Source organism: Hemicordylus capensis, chromosome 3 (genome assembly GCF_027244095.1).
Source record: "Hemicordylus capensis ecotype Gifberg chromosome 3, rHemCap1.1.pri, whole genome shotgun sequence".
NCBI lineage: Eukaryota > Metazoa > Chordata > Lepidosauria > Squamata > Cordylidae > Hemicordylus > Hemicordylus capensis.
Window position 1 is genome coordinate 94,728,082 of NC_069659.1, and position 18,385 is coordinate 94,746,466.

The window sequence follows — 18,385 nt, forward strand, 5'->3', positions numbered from 1 at the left end:
CTATATTGAGAGCAACGTTTGAAAGTAGTTTTCTGTCTCTCTGCCCCATCCATTCTATTGGCCAAGCCATAGAATCCTCCCCCAAAAATCAGATGTCCAGAAAGCAAAGAATAGTTAGCTCACAGTCTGTAGTCAAAATCCGTAACTTCAAATCCAATAACTCTTTTCTAATACTGAGGAGCAATAACCCAGAGGTCTCAACTCATCAGCAGTCGAAAAGAAACTGAATCAAAATGGCACCCGACTCCCAGGAGAAGGAAGGCACCAATCATGTGCTTAGCATGGAGGGGTACCAGAGAGGAGCTAATTTATCCATCCAAAAGGTCCCTGTGCAGGCAAAGTAACCCATTTCTCATGAAGACAATGGATCACTTCCAGATCTGGTACTATTGCACACTTTGGACTTGTGGTTTTGTTTATAGAAGTTTAGATTGTACTGGCTTATGTCAATAACTTACCCTCAACAGAAAAGAGCTAGTATTCAGCAGGCATTAGAATGAGTAATATACAGTACATCCGAGGAAGTAACTGGGGCTAGTAGCAGGCTCTACTCTACCCTCTCCATCACTGGCTTCCTGACATACTCCTCCCACCCAGCTTGTGCCTGCAATTGCTCAAATATTAAAGAGTAAGCCCATCAATGGGCTTACTCTTTTGTATCTGCAATGTTTTGCATTTGCACAACCTGCATGCATGCAATGTGTCAGCCCCCAACTTTACCTCCCATGCTATAGGGTTGGAGTATAATAATTCTGCAACGGAAGTGAGCATTTTTCAGAGGCACACAAATATGAATTAGCCAAGGAGACATGTTTGTAAAAATGTTTATTCTTTAAATCTCCCAAATACATGAGTGTGTGTGTTATGGGTCATCTCTGAAGCTAACAAACATTTCTTGAATAACCTAAAAATTCTGCATCATTTAAAAGTAATTTTTCTTGTTTTACTATTATGTCAACTTTAAATAATCATTTGAGTGGCACTTTAGTATATAATTTAATGCATCTTGGAAACCTGAAGGAATGTTTTTCCAGAAACAAAGTATATTTTTTAAAGTGCATTTCAATAGCAGCATTATTGCTTTTGTCAGTTCATTGGAAAAAGGAGACAAACAGTATCAGATTTCATTACAATCAGTTTTGCTATGCAAATAGATACATATTGAAATGTTTGCTTCTGCTTTCATTATTAAAACCATAATTCTTACACAAAAAGGTATTAATTTAAAAACAAGATTACCAAAATATTTTCCTGCTTAACGAGTTTATCAATACTTTACAAAATGAGGTAGTCACAGTGATTGTTATTACTTTCTTCAGCTCAATTTTTACTTTCCTGTTCATAACATTTGAAATTGGCAGGTTCAGAAGTAAATTGCATCTAGTACAGCTTCAACACAAGCCTGTTATTTGCATAGGAAAGGGCCCAGGGAAGCGTTGAATTAGTCCCTTCTTTGCAAGTGCAAGTTCCTACATCAAGATGCATCTAGCAATACTCAGTCAAAATACCTATCACTCTGCATTTAGTTTATTTCTGTATCAGGTATAGAGATCTTGAAAAATCTGTATCAAAGGGGCAGTTCAGAACACCTTTGTCCAACCACTCCCACAACAAACAAGTGCATGCACATATCCTTCCTACTTGGCACACTGTTCTGTTCCCACCAGGTTGCATGGGCGGGGGGAACATCCGAACTGCCCCTGGGTGGTTTAAATACTACTATAAAAGTAGCATTTCTGTCTACTGCTTTAAGTAGAAAGAAATGCTACTTTTAAACTGTGTGACTGGAGAGGGTTTGGGCAATTCCACTCCATTCTCCAATGCAGGGACAGCACAGCACAGCACATGGAGAGAAGATAGACATACATATGCCCCTCATGTGACAAGTGGACTGGTTGGAGGCTACTGACAATCAGCCCAAAGTGAAGTTCAGTTTTTTCCACTTATTATACTGAACCAAATATTGATTGTAGTTTTACACATTTGGAGAAAGGGGGAAATTTAGTTCAGATCAAATACATACTTGATTTTAAAACCAATGTAACACCTAACAGCATGAGGGCATTTTGATACCTGAGAATGTGAGGCGTTTTTTTGTGCCTCAGTAGTATTTTGGAAAAATGCTTCCTTGCGCATGTAACATTAGAACATTCACCATGTCATTTATCTTCAGACTTGAAAACCTGGGCTAGCCAGCAGCCCAGACACTCACACTAACAAAATATTAAATACCACCAAGGACATAAGCAACAAGATGCTGTGCTTATATTTTGAACACATCATGGATACAGTAAAGTTCAAAATGTGATTATAACTTAAAAACCTGGCTGGGATTTCTCAGAAACTATGGAAGCTACAGTTTAAAAAAGTTGCTTAAAAGGTGTGTTAGCCATCCAAGGGACCATATTAAGGAATACAGGCTTTTGTAAAAGCCTATGTTTGATATACAGTCAGTGCAAATGGCACAGTTTGCAAACACTGAGGTTATATTCAAAATATGAAGTGTTGAGGACCTAGAAGCCATTTTTAGAAGGACACAATACAGGAATTATGAAGATGATAAAAGTCGTCAGATGCATCAACGAGGCACCATTCATTCCACAAGGGTGTCACATAACAGAATGCTGTTGTCATTGGTTTGCCTGTTAGGGGGGAAAAAAGTTTTCAATACCACCCAGTCAAAACGACTTAATTAATCCACTTTTACACAGATGCAGGAGGAGGAAGAGAGAGTGCAAAAGAAAGCCATAAGAGATATTGCAGGATAATGGCTAAGAGGCAGAGCTGCAAATTGGGGATGTACCATGATTTGAATATTGGCTGCCATAAACTCTCTAATATGGGAACACATACTGTACATACTTATAACCACCCTGCAAGGATTACAAGACAAGGCATGTGAAGTGCTTTGAACTCTCAAAACAACCCATACAAGTGCACCAACATCCCACCTCCTCCCCCACTCCCCCGTATTTCACCACCTGTGGCTGGTGAGGTGCCAGCATAGTTTTTGCCCAAAATAGTATCCCAAACCTGTTGCAGGAAAACTGAGGAAGGTTGAGAGGCTATGCAGAGCTCTGCAAACCTGCCTGCCTTTCCCACTCCCAATTTTGATTCTACTCTTGCCTTGCTGGCATACTAGAGAGAGTACCAGAGAGTGTGCCACTGCCTAGAATTCATGTCCACATATTAACACAATCTAGCAAGTTTCCTCCACCAAGACAACGAAGTAGTGGTGGCTGTAGCAGTGTTATGGCGATGTTGGCTTGGGAAAGGAAACTAAGAAGATGTGAGGTAGCAACCTCTCCCCATCTCCAAAGCAATTCTAGTTTCTGGTCAAGGGAGGAAGTAGGCAGGCAGGCAGGCAATGTGTCCAGTGTACTGGAATTTCTCTTCCATCTTGGAATAGTTCATCCATTACACTTGGTTCTCAAAATATGATGAAGTTAAATTTGTGAGAGATTTTTACACAACTATATGCAGACAATTATTGTCCTTGTTTGAGTGGTGGAAGTTTCCTAAGGAATGTTAGTCATGTTCCTTTGGCATAGCCTTGGGTAATTTACAAATCACCAGGCTCTGTAAATTTACAGTTTCACAACACACAGCAGCCCTGCCGTTGTGTACATGATCATGTATCCAGGATTGAAGAAAAGAGTCAAGAACACCTGACCTCATAGGGGTTCCATTAACACTATGTACTTTTTATTTTTTTATTGGATTTTTATACCGCCCTTCCAAAATAGAATTTCTCTTCCATCCTTGAATAGTTTATCCATTACACCTCATTCTCAAGACATGATGAAGTTAAATTTGTGAGAGATGTTTACACAATCATATGCAGACAATTATTGTCCTTTTTTGAGTGGTGGAAGTCTCCTAAGTCTCCTCCCCCTTAAACCTATCAATGCTGTTGAAATGGCTTCAGATATTATATGTTTGGCATTTGTATAGCACTCTTCATTCTCCTGTTTTATGACATTTCACACCCTTTGTTTATGTAGAGCAAGTTTGTGATCTTACAGTCACGTTACCAGAACAACAAATAAGTCAACATCAGTTGCTTCTAATGAATCAGCTACATGATGGAGCCACCGATCTACATACATAATGGAACCACCAACCCATCCTCATGCATCACCTCCCAATCGAGCTGTCATGGGAGTAAACAAGATGGTGATCTGGGTCTGCAACCCCTGCGCCATCTGTTTGGCTTGGATGACAGACTGGAAGATAAGGCAAGGCTCTCTTCTCCCCCATTCATTTGCATCAGCCCAGTGAGCATTTTCCTATCACTGCAACATTATCTGACAATGAGCAATTAAATCCAAGTTCAAAATATACTAGCATGAGAGAAAGAATATGAAAGAATTACCTGCATATTTCTGTATATCCAGTCTGTGAACTGAGTCATGTTACCATAAACTCCAGGCCTATTTTGAGCAGCACAGCCCGAGCCCCAACTTGTGTCACCTACTAACCACCACAAAGTATTTTTCACAGTTACCAATGGACCACCACTGTCTCCCTAAAGGAAAAGAGAACCCAACAGCTTATTGTTGTGACCTTGTCACAATAACTTAGAGGAAATATATTAATTCCATTAACATGCCAAATATAATCATCAGGATAGTTATAAAATAAAAATGCATATCATGTAAAGAAGGTTGGCACAATTCAGTTACAGAAGATGGCCAAAAGATTTTCACCTTAACAACTAAGGTACATGTAGCAGAAATAATTGTTCCATTATTGAAGGGCTTATTCCCACCAGTTAACTAGATCTAGGTGGATCAGGTGCCTTTTAACCACAGACTTGCTACAACCTCAGGTGAAGGTAATATACATTACTGGCTCTCAGTATCCCTAGTGCTTTAGAGAGCATACAATCTAAAATTTGATAAGGGGAAGGCTGCAAAAGTTAAGTATTTTTTTTCTATATAAACTGCTTTGAGAACAATAATATTCTGCATTTATATCCAACTGCAGCCTTTTCTGGACAAAAAGACCTGCCAACTGTAATGATTTGCTAGTGCAAGGGGAGTTACAGAAGCTTGCATTTTGAAAAAAATCTTGGTTCAGCCAATATAGAATAAACCCCCTTGCCTGTTAACTGGGTAATCCAGTTTGAACATATGAAATCAGTGTTATGACATTCTCCTGCCATCTTCCAAAGCAGATTCAAGATGCTTGTTTAGACCCTAAAAGTTCTAGAGCTTGATCCTGTGCACCCAAATTCTCTCTCTGCAAGTGCTCCCCAACACTAAAAGTCAAGCGAGGAGGCCCAGCTTAATATTTTGTCTAATCTGTTCAAGTAGGGTCTTCTCAGTGGTGATACCAATATCTTCTGACAATAAATTCCACGCAACATCTGACCAATTCCAGCAAGTTAACTTTCAGTAGACCTTTAATAGTTATTCAGTGTTTTCTGGAAGCTGTTGTCTTTATAGACAAGGAATGTTGGTCAGCAGAAATAGGAGAATCCTGGGGAAGATAACCCTGCATCTAGAAAAGAATTTCTCTAAGATGTGAATCATATGTACACTTACAAATCAATCAGTGTTCTTTTAGTTGTTAACTACTCATCCTCTCTTATGTTCTACTGATTTTAGGAGTTCATGCTAGAATCTCAGAGTTTCACTCAACAGTTTAAATAAAAAGACATTACCTGACAGGAATCTACTTTTCCTTTTAGGTAACCAGCACAAATCATTGTAGGCAAAACTTTTCCTTGATAGACATACATATTATTGCATGTAGAAGGTTCAATCAAAGGTACATCTGCTGCATTCAGATTGTTTGAAGTGTTACCTAAATTTGAAAAAAAATGGAGGAAATTGAATTAATAGAAATCAAATTAACAACAACAGCAACAACAACAAGAAGAAGAAGTAAAATAAACCATCTGCTCTACATGGACAATCTGAAGTTGTATGGAAAGTCCCAGTCAGAAATTGAATCACTGCTAAACACTGTCCGTATATTCAGTAGTGATATAGCAATGGAATTTGGACTAGACAAGTGTGCTGGATTAATAATGAACAGAAGGAAAATAAGAAAAACAGAAGGAATAGAACTGCCCAGTGGAAGCAACATCAAGAACCTGGAAAAGAAAAAAGTTACAAATACTTGAGCATGCTTCAGGCTGATAACATCGCACATGCTGAAGTTAAAAGAAAAATTGGAAGTGAATACATCAGGAGAGTTAGAAAAATCCTCAAGTCCAAACACAACGGTTGGAACACCACACAAGCTATAAACACCTGGGCTATACCTATTATCAGATACACTGCAGGAATAATAGACTGAACCCAGGCAGAGCTAGAGACGCTAGATCGTAAGACCAGGAAAATCATGACCTTCAATCATGCTCCGCGGCCCCGCAGTGATGTAGATGGGCTATACTTCCCTCGCAGCTCAGGTGGAAGAGGAATGCTGCAAGTCCATCAAACAGTAGAGGAGGAGAAAAGAGGCCTTGCAGAATATATAAAGAAGATGCACTTAAAATGGTCAAGAACAAGAAACTATTCAACACCAATGAAACAAAGCAGGCCTACAAGAAAGAACAAGTCAAGAACCGAGCAGAAAAATGGAAAAATAAGCCCCTGCATGGTCAATATTTGCACAATATAAGTGGAAAATCAAACATCACCAAGACCTGGCAATGGCTTAAGAATGGCAACTTGAAGAAAGAAACAGAGGGTTTAATACTGGCTGCACAAGAACAAGCACTAAGAACAAATGCAATAAGAGCAAAAGTAGGAAGGGGAAAAAACAAACAGCAAGTGCCACCTTTGTAAAGAAGCAGATGAAACCGTGGACCACCTAATCAGCTGTTGTAAAAAGATCGCACAGACTGACTACAAACAAAGGCATGACAAGGTACCAGGGATGATACACTGGAACATCTGCAAAAAATACAAGCTACCTGTAGCCAAAGATTGGTGGAACCATAAAATTGAAAAAGTGTTAGAAAATGAAGATGCAAAAATATTATGGGACTTCTGACTACAAACAGACAAACATCTGCCACACAATACACTGGATATAACTGTAGTTGAGAAGAAAGAAAAACAAGTTAAAATAATCAACATAGCAATAGCAGGGGATAGAGAATAGAAGAAAAAGAAATAGGAAAAAACAACAAAATACAAAGATCTACAAATTGAAATTGAAAGGCTGTGGCAGAAAAAGACCAAAATAATTCCAGTGGTAATTGGTGCCCTAGGTGCAATTCCAAAAGACCTTGAAGAGTACCTCAACACCATAGGGGCCACAGAAATCACCATCAGCCAATTACAAAAAGCAACTTTACTGGGAACAGCCTATATTCTGTGATGATATCTATAACAACAGCAACAACATTGACAATAAAATTCAGCCATCCCAGGTCCTTGGGAAGGACTCGATGTCTGGATAAAAGAAACCAGTCAATAACACCTGTCTGTGTAAACAACAATAATACACATTAAGGCCCATTCAAGTCCCAGCTGCTAGAATGTTCACCCCCTATTATTGCAGTAGACTTAAGAGAAACAATGAAAATGCAGTTCAGTGAAATGAAACAGTACAAGGTGTCCCCAAACATTTGCACTGCTCTAAAAAATAATAATAAAAGATTACCAAACACTTTTACTCACATTCCATCTTCACATTTTTACTGGGAGAAATGAGGATGGAGAAGACGGTGTCTATGTTAAAATATTTTATTTATCACATACTGCCTGACATGTGCAGTCCCTCAGTAACATTGCTCTCAGTCCCGGAGACTGCCACCAAGAATATAAGCACCCTTTCAAAGAGTCTGGTCTCCCCGTAACACATCTCTATACTTGGTTTTGTTGTTCACGCTAGCCAGTGACTGCTAAGATCCACATATGCTGCCCCAGAGTTCGCTGTGGTGGGTAATTAGCATCCATCACAACACTGTCCAATTAGCCCTGAATGTAGGATTTATCCCTGGTCTTTCCTAATCGGCCCACCAGAAGCCGCTCAGACACCTGAAGCGGCCTGTACTCCTTTGAAGTTTGGAAGGTTTAAGTGGAAAGGTACAGAGCATGAGTTCTGTTAACCAGGGGTAGTAGGAGCCCCACATCAGCGGGCGGCTGTATCATTGGAAGGTCTACCTAACAGTGCAGTCAAATGGAGGGCTGAAACATATGGTGTTTGTTTTCTCCGGTGGACTGGCCCTCTCATGAGAAGGCTAATCCCACATCTGGCAAGCCAGCACAAAGTCAGGAGTGTGTTGGGACTTGCTGAATCTCTTGGTCTGGGTCTGCTAGTCCAAGAACACCCTTTGTAACAGTGAACCAAATCCCAGAATCCTTTGCCTACCAGTCCCTGGACCTTCCCTTGGTCCAGCACCCAAAGCCTTCCCCTGGGATTCCTGGGCATGTTCCCAGGTCTGGTTCCACCACTTCCAGGTACACTAACATTGCTAACATCAGAGAGTGCTTCTCAGAATATGCGAAACACCTATATCAGGCAGCAGTGATATAGGAAGATACTGAAAGGCATCATCTCAGGTGACAATGGTTGACCCCTCCTGTATTCTACCAAAAGAAAACCACATGGCTCTGCAGTCACCAGGAGTCGACACGGACTCAACAGCACACCTTTACCTTAAGGTTTTTATTACCGAAAAGTGTTGCTTTAGAAAAATCAATGTTTTGACATGCATGTACACCTTATATGGGAATGCCCACTTACTCCCTATTTCCAATTTCCCACAATAAAATTTTGCTGATTGGACTTTGCTGTGTCAGTACTTGTCTCAAAAACTCTCACCAGCTTCAGATCCTGGAGAGGAAAAATCCCCCTAAGATGATCTTTGTAGGCTGGAGGGTTCATGACAAAGGAGGTGCTCTAATAATGCTTTAACAGGCATGATAGGTCATAACCAGCACTTTGTAATTTACTTGGAAATATATTGGTATGTTATAATATCCGATTCCAACACGACCCACTCAGCCACTTTAGCTCATTCACAGCAAGAAAGCAAGCTATATTAATATTTTTAGAGCAGCAAATTCCAGGATTGTAAAACATTTTTCAATGCTGGCTTAGTATATAGAAGCATTCAATGTAACCGATGCACAATTAAAACAAAGCCCAGGTTTTGACTGCAACTTTACCTCCAAAGCGTTGTGCTCCCCATCCAGTTATCCAACATTTTTGTTCAGGCTCAAACATCATTCCAGGGTTGGGCAAACAAACTGGCCCTGTCCATTCTGAGGCAAGAACATTTTGTTAATCAGTAACCATGGTCAGAACAGAGTTTTAGGAAGTTTCCAGAACAGCAGTCTTAGTATGCTAAACATGGACAATGTCCGAGGGCAGCCTTGGGCCTTTCAGATATAGTGCCAATTCTAGTGCCATTATTTCCTAGAGTATAAACATCTGCTTTGTTAATAAATTCACCATATAAAAACTGTGAAGACAGAAAACCTGTATGATGTACCTATGATGTACTTTGGTGGAAAATACCAGTGTACTTTGAGCAGCCAGAGATGCATTTTAAGCAGTAGTGACTGAAGTCAGTTGCTGCCCTGAACACACAAACTATGCTCACAAGATTTATGTCCCTCGCCCCCAAACACATTATGAACAGTCAGAGAGAGAAAGAAAAACTCGAGACTATTGAAGAGTACAGCTGGTCGTGTGGTAGCAAGCATGAATTGGCCCCTTTGCCAAGCAGGATCCACCCTGGTTTGCACTTGAATGGGAGACTACATGTGAGCACTGTAATATATTTCCCTCAGGGGATGGAGCCACTCTGAGAAGAGCACCTGTGTGCTTGCATGCATAAGGTTCCAAGTTCCCTCCCTGGCTTCTCCAAGATAGGGCTGAGAGAGATTCCTGCCTGCAACCTTGGAGAAGCTGCTGCCAGTCTGTGTAGACAATACTGGGCTACCTGGACCAATGGTCTGACTCAGTATAAGGCAGCTTCCTATGTTCCTAGAGAGTATATACTTCAAAATGGAGCATGATGCACTTTAATTTCAGTAATATTTTTGAACTGAAACTTCTCCCTCATCCTGCATAGTCAGACCCACAAAGCCAAGGAACATAGGCCACAAACTTATGCCCATTCATTATAGAGGTGGGGCGGGGAGAGAGACTGGCTCTAGAGAGGAAGGAGGTGGGTCTCCTAATTCTGCTCAGGAAGAATTTCAAGGAAAGAGGCTGCCTCTTAGTGGATGGAATGAAGGACACCTCAATATATCTCCATTATATCTGTTATACTGGAGAGTGACAGGTGGGAACAAAATTATGGTTTTCTACTCTATTCCAAGTGAGCTCAGAATACTACATTTGATCTTAGCCAAAAGGGAAACGTCTGATAAACCTTGTATATCAACAGATTCTTCTGGAACAGATGCATTTATTCCAGTAGCAGCAGGGAGAGGCAAGCTGGCACTTTAAGGTAAGTTTATTATAAGAAGACATTGGTAACTTTCCTGGCCATTAACTGGAAAGTCCATAAAGATAGAGTTTAGCTTGGTGTTTCTGCACTAAGAGTTTTTACCAATTTAAAGAGGGACAACCTGCATGTGTGTGGACAACACAGCTGTCACCTGTGGACAAAATCTATTCTCACTTTTCCTCATCCCCCCAGCAAACCGCCCTGAGCCATTTTTGGAAGGGCAGTATATAAATTAAATATATATCAAATAAATAAATACTCTCAGTTTCAAGCTGCCAACATAATGCATTATTGAAGGGGGAAAACCATATTGGAATATTATGCATATTATAAAGGCTCCATCCTAAAGTGTGATCATGTTTTGCTATACCTCCTGCAGAAACTGGAGACCATCAACTGTCAAGGACAGTTGACTTCAATTTTCTATTGGATTATTGTAACTATTTTCGTAAGATTCATAGCTTTATGATTTTTTAAATTGATTTGATGCAATTGGCTTTATGCAATCATGGTTTTGTTAGCTACACTGAGCTGCCAAAAGAAAGGCAAGATAATCAAATACATACCATTAAAATGGAGAGGAGACTGTAACTTCATAAGAGCAACATCATTATTTTTAGTAGTTGTATCATAGTTTGGATGGGAAATTATTTTGGCTATGCGGAGTGCCTTGAAAGAAAACATTTCCTTTTGTGTCAAAATCCCAGCATAAACCTTCCAGTGGTATGAATCAGAATATGACCTACAAAACACAGCAGAAGGTACAATTACAGTTTCTTCTTCAGCTTGACATTACTGCAGCATCAACACCTAATGTCAAGGTCTTCTACCAAGTAGCTACCATACCTGGGTTAGAATCCTCTAAAGGTAGCAAAGAAACGAAGTGTGCATATCATTGGGATCAACATCATTGGGGGAATTGTCATATTTGCATTACAGGTTGAGTATCCTTTATCCGGACTGCTTGGGACCAGAAGTGTTCCGGATTTTGGGATATTTGCATAATGCGATATCTTGGGCATGGGATCCAGAGTGCCAAAACAGGCAGCAACAGAGCAGGCACCAAACTGAGCAAGGAGTGGGGGGTGGGGCTTTCCCTTTTCCCTCTAGCACCAAAGCAAGAACATCAAACACATTAAAAAGCTTCACAATAAAAACAGAGCCACAACTAGAGAGAATTACAGGCAAAACTCCTGTCACTAACAGCCTTCTGAAATAAGTAAGTTTTGACTGCATGTTTAAAAGCAGAAAAATTGGGAATCTGCAAGTAAGTGAGCTGAGGCATTTTGTTTTTTGTTATGGTGTGGTGTCCAGATTTTGGAGCATTCCGGATTTCAGATGTCCGGACAATGGATACTCAACCTGTATAAAGAAGCGGAGTGTGAAGTAAACACAAAAATTAGAACATTTGACTGAAGGGAAAGAATTCTATATGGTACACTGCCAGGGCTGTTCCTGTCTAGCCCTACTAAAAAAGTATCGAAGAAGCCCATAACAAATAAATGGCCAAAGATAATGTGTCTTCCTCTGTCAAAACTATGCAATAGCCAGATTAAAAAAACAAAAAACAAAAAACTGATGCCACTACACACAAAATTCTGAGAGGCACATTGTGTCGAATACTACTGAACACACCTTGGCAGAAATTGTTTAGCACTTACCCATCTACACAGTGAGCAGCTGTTACTATCCATTCAGGAGTGATAATGGAACCTCCACAGAGATGGCTGTTGTGGAAATGAAGGCTGACTTGCCACGGCCATTCCCCCAAGGTGGCAGCACTTCCACCAACAATTCTGTTTCGAGCATTTACACGTTTCCTGGAAACCCCACAGTCTTTTACAACATAAAAAAGCAAAATATTTTGAATAAGATCAAAGGACATTACAAGAATACAATGTGGTCACTTTTCATTTCAGTTCATTTGATATGTGGGTCTCTTCATTTTAAGAATTACCAACTACACTTTAGCATAAGAGATAATGGCCCTTATGCAGGGCAATGGCAGTTTTATATAACAGCCCTTGACATGGGTACATAGGAATGAAATCCACAAACTCAAAAAAATTAGGGTGAACACAGATGGCCATTCTCTTAAATCTTAATCATAATTTACATACAGGAAGGGAAATTTGGATTTTTGCAAAGTTAGTCACAACACAAATAAAGGTCAACCTAAATAAGAACAGATTAAGGTATGTAACCAAAAGCTAATATAGATTGTATTATTTGTATTGCAAAACTTACTTATGCACTGTAGAGAGACTACACTTCTTGAAGGACACCAGTAGCTATAACACAAGCAAACAGAATGAGACTTTACTTATGTGTGTGAAGATGCAGACACCATTCACATGCGTACTCAGCAGCATGGAAGTCACTTTAATGTGGTGCAATCCTATGCTACAGAGGCACATGAGTGAATGTTGCAACTGTTGAGTGAAACCAATCATGTGTCTCCTTCCCAACCAATCAGCAACCACCCTCCTAGCAAAGTACCAGTTGTGTGGGAAGAATTCATGTGATCAACTCCACCAATTTGGTGACATTATTCATATGCATATTCCTGCAGCATGGAATCACATTGTGTTGGAGTGGTTCTCATGCTGTTCAGTGCAACTGGAAAAGGGGCCTCCGTTTGCTATGGATCAGTCATGAGTCCCATCTGCATGAATGTATCTGCCCTCTTATTAAGAGGTTATTGAGCTCTCCCTCCCAGGTATCTGCCATCCTACTGTTTACATTCGAACAGGGATTCTCAACGTGTGGGTCCCCAGATGTAATTGGACTTCAACTCCCATAATTCTCAACCAAAGACCACTGGGGCTGGGGATTATGGGAGTTGAAGTCCAATAACATCTGGGGACCCACACGTTGAGAAACCCTGCATTAGAATAACCAGTGGAGAAGGTGTCATCCAGCTCTAATGGTAGAATACTAAAGCTTATCCTGACGTTACCGCGGTGCATCTCACCTCTGAGGCACAGTTGGTGGGAATATACAAGAAAACCAGGGTGTTCAGCTGATTTGTAAGCAAGTATTTTCAGGCCCAGGTCAAAGTGTTTGTTGGTTCTTGCCTTTCAAATCTTAAAGCCAAAAAGTCTAAGCCAAATCTTAAATAGCTTAGGACCTTGCCCACAAGACTTTTTTAGTAGTGGTGTTCAGCCAGTGTTGTGGAAATCCCACCCTGTGGAGGCCTGTTTGGCTCCTACTTTCTACTCCTTTGGACATCAAGCAAAGTGTGTCTTTTTCAAAAGCTTTTGATAGTGGGTTTTGGGTTTTCTGGCTGTTTGTTTTTTGTCAGCTTTGAGACTTTTGGATTCTTTTAAGACCATGGCTTTACCCCCACCTGAATCATTTCTGTCATCTGCTTTGTGTGAGTTTTTAAAAACTGCTTTTTAATCTTTATTTTATCTTGGGGATGTATATCTTGCCTTTGTATCAAGGCAGCTAAAAAAAATGGTCTCTCTCTCTCTCTCTCTCTCTCTCACACACACACACACACACACACACACACACACACACACACACACAGAGAAGAAACGCTTGTTTAAACTGCTTAAGATGTGTATACAAGAAAAGCAAGCTATGAATTTTATAAAATAAATAAGATGTAGAACTGACCCAGAAGCTTTATTTGGCAATCTCAATCTGAAATTTTCACCACCTGAAAAATCTGTTGCTGGTGACGTGTGCACCAGTATCTGAAGTGCTTATGGTTCTAGGTGCTTTGAACTGATTTTACTGCTTGTTACATCTACCTAACTGGTTTTAGGGTGTTTTTATTGTGTTGCTGGTTTCCTTAAGCACTTCCTTGGGAGAGGAATGCAGAATGAAAATTCCTTTAATAATATTGAATGTAGCAGATGAGAAAGCAAAGACAGACAATTATTGCTACAGTTAGTAAGTATAACACAAATCTTTGAACACTTCCAGTGATGTGAAGAAAATCCATAGTTTTGATGGGTGAGTTGCTGAACACCAAAACCTTCAAAGTGTCACAGTTTAAAAGCATCCTCTACATGGATCCCAAACTCTATTATATTAGAGTCCATGCTCAGTGGTGTAAGGAGGCCGGTGGCAGCCCTGGTTCAGTGCCGCCGCCCCTCCAGCCATGCTCCGTTTTTCAGAAGCTTAGCCAGCACAGGCTTCCCAGCCTGGCCAGGAATGCATCTCCCTGCCTTTTAAAGAAAGGAGAGCTGCTCCCAGCCATGTTGAGAATGCGGCACTGGCCGGAATTTGCTTGCAAATGGGGGTCACAGTCCGATTCGTGAGTAAAACCATCCCCCCTGCCATCTAATGTCAGATGCAGGGGCATGGCTGGGGTGCGAGTCACGGCCCCTGAGTGTGGCGGCCTGGGTTCTTTGAAGCCCCTCATGCTATGGTGGCTCCGCCTCTGTCCATGCTAAAGTATTGTCACTGACACAGTTTTAGCAGTTGAGGACAGTACACCTGAACTGACACTGTTCTTTCATGCTCCAAACAGGACTTTGAAGAAGAGAATAAGCTAAAGGCTTCACATTAAATAGGAACTTTAAAAGCTTAAAAGGCAAAAGCAGAATGATATAATAGTTATTTTAATAAATGCAGCATTTATTCAACCACCAATTTCCCTGCTATGTGAAAGACTTGTGCATTATAAGGATTCCAGAAACCACATGCATCGAAAGAAGAAAGCTAGAAATGCTACCTGTTATACAACTTCTTATACAAGTCTATATTCCCAGCACTTTTATTCAGCCTCAGAAAGCTCGGAGATCCAGTGACACGTATTCCCTGACTCTTGTAATACAGGTTCCTGCCAAAGAAAAAAGTGAGGTCAAATATATTCAACCAAATTCCAGTGCTCTCCTATTCCAGGGGTGGCCAACCAACATCATTAGCTGCATGAGGCTCTTTTGAGGTAAAATTGCAGCTCACAAATCACCCACCAAATCACCAGCCACAGGAAAGTGCCCTCTCCAAGCATTCAATGTGAAGGCCATGAAGGAGACAGCCCAGGACACTGAGATGGGGCCAAGAAGGCTGGCCAGATTGCCAGGGCCAGACAAGTTTCACTAGCACTGGAGCTCTTCCTGCAGAGACTGTGGATGGGATAGTTAATGTAAAATAAAGGCAGAGGCTGAGAAGGGGAGCAAAAGTCTAGGCCTCCAGGGCAGAAACTAGCCTGGGGAAGCAAGCTGGCTGGGAGGATGAAGACTAGGAGAATGCCTAAAACCTCTTCCTTTCCATACTGATATAGGTATACCAAGCCAAGAGCATACCTGCAGCAGGAATTGCACACTAAAGTGCTAACCGCCAAGGGGAAGAAAAAAATCTTGGCCAATCAGCAGTGTGAAAATTTGTTTTAAAATATTGCAACTGACCAATTACACCATAGTACCCTCTTTGCTGCAGGGAAACTTTTTTTCTTTTTAGCCCAAGAAAATAGTAGGAAGTGCAGCAGGAAGTACAGGAGTCCAGACAGGAAGAATGCCTGTCTGGACTCCCCTATTCAGCAGAGCAGGACAACAACAAAGTGCCCCCAAGACACATTTTAGGATATAAGTATCCCTAACCCCATGACTCCGTATGCTTCGTATATTATACACTGGGGACACCATTGCAACAAGGACTTCAGAAAGACCGTCTTCATGCTCTCTTGTGCTTTACACTTGGAACTCCATCAGACTGCAACATGCAAGCTTTGTGTTCCCCCTCTATCACACTGGGGACTCCATTGCAACAAGAACTCCAGCAGACCACCTTGGTGATCCCCTTTCCATTGAGGCCACATGCCTGGCCAATTTGCTACCCTCACACCAACACTCAGCAAATTGTGCCTGGTTTTAGATCAGTCCCCCTGCTGATCTATCCAGCTGGCCTCAAGCTAGAACTTTTCTTGTGAGGAACCCCACTAACTCCTTCAACTCTCCTGCTCCCCACTTTATCTCCCCAGATGGATGCTAGTCTTCAGCTGCCCGAGTCAGATCTTCGTGAGGACAGGTGATATAGCCTCTTGCCCGGCTCCTTCAGGGCTGAATCTATCCCTTTCTCTTATTTCTGAAACCTTGATCCTCTATCTTAAAATAACTCTCTCTAGCCTGCCTGGGAATTTACACACAATTTGGAACTCTAAGATAAGTGTGCCTTACAATAGTCTATTGTAAGTTGTAGTACTTTTATGCTAGGACCACCTAGTCGCTTAAGTCTTGTTCTTGTATTTGTTTTTTGTGTGTTTTTTACAATAAACTCCTCTTGTTAATTAAAACACCTCTCTCAAGCCAATTTTCTTAAGTTCAGGCACTTGCACAAATTAAGGCTGATTGGAACTGTCTTCCCTTTTGAACTAAATTCCTCACATTCACCTGAACTGGGGGTGTTGACCAATCACCCCAGAGGCAGTTTCAACAACAGCACCAGCGCGCACATGGCGTCCATGCACACACAGGCACCATTTGCTTGCTGGCACCACATGGGGGTACTTGACACATGTGCTGCTCCAGCAGGAAGCTGCATGGGGCAGTGGAGAGCAGGGAAGAACCTGCTCTCCTCTCTCTTAAAACTCCCGCTCCCAAATGGTGCTTGAATCATGGTTTTTGCACATCCTTATTTGAATCTTGTCCTTATCTAGAATTGTTGTGAGCTCCTTGAAAACAGACTTAAAATACATTATAACACCCATCAGTTTGGCTTTTTTTTTTTTAAACAACTGCAGCTACAAAGAAATTTAGAAAGGTAAAACTAAGGTACATTGACTGAAATGTAGCCTGGAAACTATAGTTAAGGGACATTCCATCACAATGGAAGGTAAGAACACAGGGCTCCGACCCCCTGAAGATAAGGCAAAGAATTAATCATTCAGTTAAACCCAATATAATACTTACTTTTAGATAAGACCGAGCAGAAAGATGGGATTTAAAATCAGCAATTTTAATTGATGCATTTTAAGCAGGTGACAGGGAAATAGTGGAGGGGAATGTCAGCATTTTATTCTCTGCAAATTATAGCATCTGAATCTATGTGAGAGAAACTGCTGTGATGTTTAAAATATTTATACCCCACCCCTCCAGTACACTACTGCTCAGGGCAGCTCACATTAATAAAATAGATATAATATAAAATAAAAGAGTAATAAAATTAAGTTAAGAACAGGCTAAAACTACTCTTTAAGTTATAACTTTCAAATTAAAAGTTCTTAATAAAAAGCTAAAAATTAAGAACTAAAATAAAAAGATATTCAGCCCATACACAATCTTGACAGCATCATTATACTTACTTCTTATATCCCATGTCTGCACAAGCGGTAATCCCATGGTCATCATTCCAGTCGTCATGGCATACAGGATACCAGCCTTTGTTTTCAGATGAATAGACTTGCAGGATACGTTGTGGTCCATAAAGCCTAACTACAATAAAAGAAATGTGTCAGAGGCCTTGACATTTAATTATGAAGACATTCATCTTTCTGAAGCTTGTATAGGAGGAAGGGTAGGGAGTAAGGTGCACGGAACTGGCGGGGGGGTGGCTCAAAGGCGGGAGGGGATACCTTTAAGGACTGGGGGAGGGTGCTCTTACCCCACTCCCACACACACTCCCTTTCTCCCACTGGCGCTGCAGTTTTAAAAGGGTCCAGCAGGACAGTATGCTGCCCCTGCCCCATTGCCTGGAAGTACCTGGAGTGTGTGCATGTGTTGGGCACGTGCACGGACAAGGCACGCTCACTCGCATGCGCATCAGGAGCACGCTTGCCAGGTACTTCCGGTCTGAGGAGGCAATAGGGCAGCAGGGAGGTCGGATGCCATCCTGCTGCACCCTTTTAAACTGCAGCACTGGGCGGGGATGGGTGGGTGGGTGGGTAAGAGCACTCTCCCCACTCCTTAAAGGTATCCCGCTGCCTTCGAACCAGTTGAACCACTGGTCTTTTGAGCCTGTTTGGAGGCCCGTAAAAGGGCCTTCCTTTAACTGCTCTAGAGTAAA

General features: G+C 41.2%; 1 protein-coding gene across 3 annotated transcripts in view; it reads right to left on the reverse strand.

The window, feature by feature from the left end:
• Nucleotides 1-808: 808 nt before the first annotated feature.
• Nucleotides 809-18,385, reverse strand: part of TMPRSS2 (transmembrane serine protease 2) — a 43,032-nt gene continuing 25,455 nt past the window's right edge. For all 3 annotated transcript variants that reach the window (XM_053304371.1, XM_053304372.1, XM_053304369.1), the window contains 9 exons: nt 17,685-17,814; nt 15,117-15,224; nt 12,674-12,717; nt 12,088-12,262; nt 10,993-11,168; nt 9,135-9,230; nt 5,669-5,811; nt 4,376-4,528; nt 809-2,642 (listed from right to left, as the gene is read on the reverse strand). In XM_053304371.1, coding sequence (XP_053160346.1) covers nt 2,631-2,642; nt 4,376-4,528; nt 5,669-5,811; nt 9,135-9,230; nt 10,993-11,168; nt 12,088-12,262; nt 12,674-12,717; nt 15,117-15,224; nt 17,685-17,814 — 1,037 coding nt within the window. In that variant the 3' untranslated portion in view covers nt 809-2,630. The remainder of the gene's footprint in view (nt 2,643-4,375; nt 4,529-5,668; nt 5,812-9,134; nt 9,231-10,992; nt 11,169-12,087; nt 12,263-12,673; nt 12,718-15,116; nt 15,225-17,684; nt 17,815-18,385) is intronic.